At 58.3% G+C, this 7,458-nt stretch overlaps 1 protein-coding gene across 1 annotated transcript in view; it reads right to left on the bottom strand.

The window, feature by feature from the left end:
• Positions 1-5,229, bottom strand: part of CXXC5 (CXXC finger protein 5) — an 8,387-nt gene extending 3,158 nt beyond the window's left edge. Inside the window, exon 1 of the mRNA XM_009890676.1 lies at positions 4,382-5,229. Within this exon, the coding sequence (XP_009888978.1) occupies positions 4,382-5,167 (786 nt within the window). The 5' untranslated portion in view covers positions 5,168-5,229. The remainder of the gene's footprint in view (positions 1-4,381) is intronic.
• Positions 5,230-7,458: the final 2,229 nt, after the last annotated feature.

The raw sequence follows: 7,458 nt of genomic DNA, 5'->3' as shown, positions 1-7,458 counted from the left end.
CCCGGGCCCCCCCGTTGCCTCCCCGGCGGGGCCCCCGGCACAGAAGCTCGGCCATTGTTCCCACGTCCCCGCGCCGCAGCCGGCACAATGGCGCAGCCCCTGACTTCCCCTCCGGCCGATAGCGAGCACAATGGCCGGGCCGCGGTCAGCCAGCATGGCCTGGCACAGCGACCCCCTCGCTGCCAGCCCCCACCTCCCCTGCCACGGACGGCACCACCAAGGACCTCTCAGCATCTCGCAGGGGGAAGAGGGATGAAGGAGGCCGGTAACATGGTCCAAGTCCCACCAGGCTCAATCCCACACGCAACAAAGTGCCTAATGTCAAATGGGACCTTGTTGAAGCCACCTCCAGGAAAGGTGGTGTTGGGGGAAACAGCCCCAACGGCTCTGTGGTCCTCTGGAAGGAGGACCTGCCACATTTCCCAGCTGGGTGGGAAGCCTGTGCAATGTTCACAAGACCATGGGTGGAGTATGCAAGGACCACACGTCTCTCAGTGCCAATAGCGTCCCCCCCCAAGCAAGGCCAAGCCATTCTAGCCAGCAGATAGGGCCACACAATCACCAAGAGGACGTGCCTCAGAAGGCCTTTCGGTTCCTGCATCTCCAAACAAGCAAGGGACACCAACGGGAAATGAGCCACAGGCTGCGGTGATTGGCATGGGGCAGCGTGCTAGACTGCCATGGAGGGGAGGGGTGGACAAGGGATAGCCAGCCCCAGCCCCAGCTCCCGGGTGCAGGGCTAGGGCACCTCATGTGTTGTCCCACGAGTCAAAACCATGCCACTTTCAGGTCCCTAACCCTGCGCAGGAGCCAGCCAGCTCTCATCGGGTCCTTCTCCTGGACCAAGACACCCACCAATCCTCAATGAGTAATCATGGCCACATCTCTCCCCACGCCTGTGGGAGGGACCCCAACGTGCTCACTTCCACAACGACCATGACACAAACATGGGGCTTGGGCAAGGGCAGGGGGGGCAAAGGATGAGAATACGCAGGAGATGGGGGTGCCCAGCTACGAGAGATCATAGCTTCTCCTGCCCCGGGCCCACGTCTGGTCCTCGAGGCAAACTGAGCTGGGGCAGTCAACGAGCAGAGCACTGCAGGCATCACCACTTCCCCAAAGGTCTCTGCAATAGGTCATCAGGCATCTGGGGGAGACGCAAGTGCCAATGATGCACAGGGCTGTGGCACGGCACGCTGCCCACACTGGATCCCACCCGAGGCATCGGATGCAGAATCAGCAGGGCAGAGCGCAGCGGAGTCACCAGAAAGAACCACCTACTCAGAGACATCATCCCAGGAAAGAGGAACGAGGGGAGAGGGGGCTCCTAATAGGTCTGGAAGGAGATGTCTGATAAAGGTCACCTTAACCACCTCTGCTCCTTTATTATTAAAGGAAGATGGACACGAACTCTAATTTGGATGCCTGGGATAGATTCCCCCTTGTCCCCATGATCATAGAATCCCAGAATCTTTTGGGTTGGAAGGGACTTTCACAGACCACCCAGTCCAATTACCCTGCCGTGCACCGAGACATCTTTCACTAGATCAGGTTCCTCAAAGCCCCACCCAATCTGACCTTGAACACTTCCAACGATGGCGCATACACAACTTCTCTGAGCAACCTGTTCAGTGTCTCACCACCCTCATCATAAAACATTTCTTCCTTATGTTCAACCTAACCGTTGCCCCTTGTCCTGTCATGACAGGCCTTGGTGAAAAGGCTCTCTACACGACACTCACGCGAAGGTGGCAGTGACCCTCACACCAGCGCTATCTGGGGCACCAAGGCTTCTCCAGATGGAAGACAGCTCTGTTGAGTCAAATCCCAACTATTCGTGGCCTTTGTGTGACCTACAGCTCTGGAGACAAGCCCAGGATGACCTCTCCAGGACTGGCCACCAGGCCCCACGGCATTACCCCAGCGTTGCTGGGGCTGGCAGAGTGGGTGCAGGGACGTTCTGCTGCGTGCTCCAAGCATCCGACCTGCCTCGCTGGCCTTAGAGCCTCAGTTGGCCACCACCACACCAGGACACCAGTAGCGACCACTTATTCAAGCTCTGTAGATGTGCAGATAAAGCTTAACAGTGGCAGAGGGATTTAGCCCATGTTTTTATGCTGCCATAAAGGTTTAATTCTATTTCTTTTTTACTGCTTGATTTTAGATCAGCATTTAATCACAGCTGCGGCCCCTGTCCAGGCCCTCTGAGGATGTTCCTCTGGACACACCGGGCTGCCAGACCAGAGTCACTGAGGTTGCTCCTCTCCCAGGCAATGGCACAGCTCCCCGCAAAGGGGGACGAAGCTTCACAAAGCCCTATGATTTTTTCAGCCCCGTATAAAGGGTCATTGAATAGCCCCTCCTGTCCTGGTATTAAGCACTACAGAGCCCACCAGGACGAGTGGTCCATGGAGCTGCTGAGCCACCTCCAGATGGGTCTCCACCACAAGGCAGGTGTTGGTGGCTGCCCAACTCAATGCATTGCCGAGGCTGGCTGATGTGGAGTGAGGTTTAACAACCCAGTCATTGACCCAGGTGACCTTGGGACATCAGCCAGGGTCCCAGCATCCCTGTCCCAGCCACATATGGCCACAGTCTCATTCAACTCAGCCACATAGAGCCACAATCTTGTTCAACCCTACCAAGGTCAACACACGGCGCATGTGGATATCCTGACAGAGGGGAAGATATGCTCCAAAAAGGGGATGGTGATGCCCTGCCATGTCCCACATCTGCCCAGGCATCCATCCCCAATGGCAAAACATCTCTCCTTAGCCTCAGCACACTTACGGTTGCACCCAGGAGGGATGGGGACCCATCCTTGACAAGGCCCAACTCTATCACATGAAGAACCCTATTTTAGTAGCTCCAGTTTCTCAGCCAGCTGCAGGATGGAGAAACCAACCAAGGGGGTGACCATTTCATGGGCTCCTGGTGCTATTTACTGTCCCTGGACCTGGCGCAGTGCTGGGAGAAGGGAGTGGCTCCTCTGGCGGCTGTGAGCTCCAAGCCTACTGACCCGCTTTAGGACTCTTTGGAAGAGATGAACTTTTTTTTTTTCCCTTTCTCCCTTTTTCCAGATCACTGACTCAGCAAATTAGAACAAGAATATAATTTAGCAATACAGCGGTTTTTGAAAGACACAGTCCCCCTCTCCTCATCCCCACCGCCCAAACAGATATTTTTTTTCTTCCCCTTCGCTATTCATTCAGAGCTGATGCTAATTGAAAAACGTAGAACGTCGCTAAGAAAATGGTGGGTTGCCTCTTTGGTACAACCAGAGGATGGGCAATGCCCTCGTGCCAGGATGCGCAATCCAGCTGATGCCCAGGTGACTTTTCAGCCTTTTCCAGCTCTAGGAAAGCGCTCCTGGCAGGAAGAAGCACATCAGCACTGCTGACAGCGGGATCAGCTCCCAGAAAAATCAACCCCCTGCTTAAGTTTAACACGTGGGGGACCTGGTGGACAGGTCTTGGCCCAGAGCAGCCATGGGTGTGCTGCAAGAGGCAGGCTCTGCTGGAGCGGCGTGCCCACGTGTCACCACTGTTCTGTGTCCCAGTGCCACCAGCGCCCAGCCCTCACCCACGCCACACCACCGGCACCTGCCCATGGCCCCGGCTGAACTTCAGACCCACACTATGACCCGAGCCACCAGACTTTTCCTGCACACCTTCCCAGCGGATTTGGCAAGGCGGCACCCCAACCCAACAGTGGCTTGCAGCAACTCTCCTCCAAGGCCAAGGGATGGATGTGGTCCCCAAGGGTGACAGCCCAAGTACTGCCCCAAAGCCTCACGCTGTGGGGAACCGGGCATCCCCGCGCTCCGCAGCAGTGGCAGGAGCAGGGGTGGTCCCGGCTCAGCTGGGTGCCGAAGCAGGCGCACCGCCCCCAGGGACTGCAGCCGGGCTGCCACTGGGAAATCCGGCTGGTGCCTTACAGACTCACCCTGACCACCCTCATTGCCACTGAGCACCTTCAAGTTCTGCCCCGCAATGCCAGCTCCTGCCTCCCCACCCTCGGGTTAGACGCCGCTCCCTGGCTCAGGGGGCTGTAGCCCCCCCAAGACAAGGGATGCCGTCACTGAAACTCAAGCAGAGACCCGCTGCCGCCTGTGCCTGCAAAGGGGACAACGAAGCCCAGTGCGCCAGGGACCCCAGGGAGAGACCCCAGCCCTCCTCCCCACGACAATCAACCCCAGTACGTAAGGGAGGGCGGGGGCTGGAGGCACTGGGTAGAGCACACATCTCATGGTGAGAACTGTTAAGGGAAAAGGGGAAAATAAAAAAGTAAGAAGTACCAGGTGTTTTATTATCTAGGGCAAGATCCGAACCCAGGAGCGCAGCCCGAGGAGGGGTTAGGGTGCCTGAGAGGGGCCGGTTACCTCCAGTGCTGCAGAAGGCTTCTTTTTGAGTTCTTCACATTTTCGGAATTTGCAAATCTGGTGGCCAGTTTTGCGATTCCTACAACTGCTGCACTGCTCGCAGTTTATCCGTCTTCGGCAGGGCGGGCACATGCCGCATCTTTTCCGTTTCTTTTTCCCCGAATTGATGGCAGATGCCAACTCATTCTGCATGGGATACTCTGCCAAGCCAGCCATATGGAGCGCGCTCTCTGCCAGAAACACGCCGGCAGGGGTCATAATGAAAAGGCCTGGGTTGATGGGAAAAGCCCCCAGGTAAGGAAAATCAGAGGGGCCGTTCATTGTCTCTGCAGCTGAGACTGCCTCCATGTCAGAGATACCAGTCCCGTGGTCGCTTGCTAGAGGAAGATGCTCCTGTACCACTCTTTTGAGCATTTCTGTCGACTGAGCAAACTGTTGTAGGGCGGTCTGTCCTTCTGAGGAGATCTCCGACACCCGGTCTAATTTGCTCAGCATACTAGAGATGTTTTTGTGCTTTGAGGTAGAATGACTTTTATCCACAGTCGCTTCGTTGCCATTAGCTAAGGGGTTGCCTTTCTCTGAATGTTCGCTTACCGAGCTGCTGCTACCAAAGGTGGAATAGTGGGAGAGTGGACGGGACTTCTTAAGACTTTTGTTCAAAGGTTCACTTATTATTCCACTTTTGTTCCTCCTCTCAGAGTTGACAGGGGGTTGAGAGTCATCTTGGTTATTTTTTTCCGTCTCTGGCTTGTTCCCAGTGTCTTGATGGGAGCCCGAATTTGACATGGTGCCCAGAGCGCAACAACAAAACCAAACCCAAAATTAAAAAAAAAAAAAAACTACCAAAAAAAAACCCCAAACCCCACCCCCAAAGCCAAAGCGAAAGACCCCCAAAGCCCTTTTGGTAGCACCAGCCCGCCAGCCACCAGGGAAAGCTCAGACAGGAACGCTCATCAACGGGGCGTCTCCTCCAGCGGCGGCTGCAGAGGACTTCAGTTCGATCTCAGTGCAAAGACATACTCTGTGGCTCTGGTACACAACATGCGGCTCTGGAAGTGGAAAAGAAAAGAGAGTTAGCGCTGGCAAGAGCCAATGGCCTTTTCAAAGCGGCTCTTCCTCCCCCTGACATGAAAGTCTCAGCGCTGTGAACAAAGAAACTCCAGGGAACGGACCTCGGTGGAGATCCGTTCCGCTGCTCTTTAAAAGGGTCGCCATCCAGATAGAAATGGGGGGTCACTGGGGAAGTCCTGGCCTGGGAGCAATGGCACTCCGACACTTAAAGGCTCTCTGTGCCCGGCTCTCCTCCCCGAGGGACTGCAGCCCCAGGGAAGTCACGGGGCTCATCTCCTGCTCTGCTCCAGCGGCATGCGGCCCCCATGCCAGATGGGACCACGGCCACCCATGGGATGCCCCCAAGCCGACAGCCAGAGCTCATGCGATGGGCACCCGGTCCCCACCCTGCAGCTGCTCGTGTCCCTGCACCCCAGCTCCCGTGCCCTCCCAGATGCTGCTGCTCACCCAGCTCAGGCTGGTCTGCTCCCTCTAGCCTCCTCTTCCTCCTCCTCCTCCTCCTCCTGGACCCTCGTCCCCAGGCCAGCACTGCACACCAGCAGGGGAAAGAAGCTACGTGGGGAGCTGTAGCATCCACCTCCAAGCCCCACAGGGACCCCCACTGTCCCCCTCCAAACCCTACCAAGAGCTGTAGCATCCATCTCAAAGCCCCATGTGGAGCCACAACAACCACCTCCAAGCCCCATGGGGAGCTGCAGTGTTCACCTCTAAGCCCCTGTAGCAGTCTCCATCTTCAAGCCCCATGGGTAGCCATGGCATCCACCTCCAAACACCATGGGCAGCTATGGCGTACACCTCCAAATCCCATGAGGAGCCACAGTGTCCACCTCCAAGCCCGATGGGGAGCTGCAGCATCTACCTCCAAGCCCTGTAGGAAGCTGCAGCATGCACCTCCAAGCCCCACGAGGAGCCGCAGCGTCCACCTCAAAGCTCCATTGCTGACCTCCTGCCATGCCGCAACGTGCCCTGCCCGCACGCCCACCGCAGGCAGCCAGCCACGCCAGTGGTGGCAGAGGCTCAGCAGTGATGGCGAGAGCCCCCGCCTCGGCACTGTTCCCCAAAGCGGGGACAATGCCGCCGTCCCCGGGGCGGCTTGGGGGCAGCTGGGCCCAGCGTGGCTGCAAACACTTGTTGTGAAATTCCTCCTCCTCCCCTCTGGAGCACGCACGTACGCACGCACAGGCACCGCCAGAGTAATCAGGCTTTAGAGGAGAAAAGCTGCAGGGCTTAGCGGAGCAGGAACCCACGTCCCCACCCCGGCAGCAGCTGGGGGAGGGCAGCGCCGGGAGGAGGCCCCCTGCCTACCCCATCTCTCCGTCCCGGCCATCCCGGCAGCCTCCTCTCCAGAGTCCCAGCAAGGACGTGGCCACGTGTGGAGAGCTCTGCCAGGACCCTCGCTCCTGCCCCGGGGTGATGCAGCCCCGCGAGGGGCATCCCTGCACACGGCTTATCCCTCACCCTTTGTGTCCCCTTCATCACAGCCAAGCTGTCATGCGACCCCCAGCCACCCTGCCGCAGCCCACAGCCAAGCCATGGGCATCGCCACTAAAACGCTGATGGGGACCAGGTCCCCGCGCCAACCACCACGGTACTGGCAGAAGACAGCCTGCCCGTCTCACCCTGGTGCCAGAGCCGGCTCGCCTGCGGAGAAACACACACACACACCCCGCCCTCGCACGAAAAACCGCTTGCTTCAGCTGCTGCGGGATTTAAGATGCAGCGTGGATCGATGCAGGGCTCGGGTTCCAGCCTGGAGCGCGCCAGGCCACGTGGGGAGGGAGGGCTGCGGCGGCAGGACGGGCTGCCCTTCCCCAGCATCGCCCTCCACGCCGAGCAGGGGGATGCTGGGCGGCGCCAAGGCCGGGGGGCACCCGAGCTGGGCTGCCATGAGCTGGGACACCCCTCCCTGGCTGCCGGGGAGGTGGGGGACCCATCCCTGCGGGCGTTAGGACAGGTCACACCTTAATGCCGAAAGCAACGGGTGCTGGGGCCGGAGCGGGGAGCGC

This window comes from Charadrius vociferus, unplaced genomic scaffold (genome assembly GCF_000708025.1).
Source record: "Charadrius vociferus isolate BGI_N301 unplaced genomic scaffold, ASM70802v2 scaffold828, whole genome shotgun sequence".
Taxonomy (NCBI): Eukaryota; Metazoa; Chordata; class Aves; order Charadriiformes; family Charadriidae; genus Charadrius; species Charadrius vociferus.
Note: the sequence above shows the minus strand (reverse complement) of the source record. Positions and strands in the feature narration are given on the sequence as shown.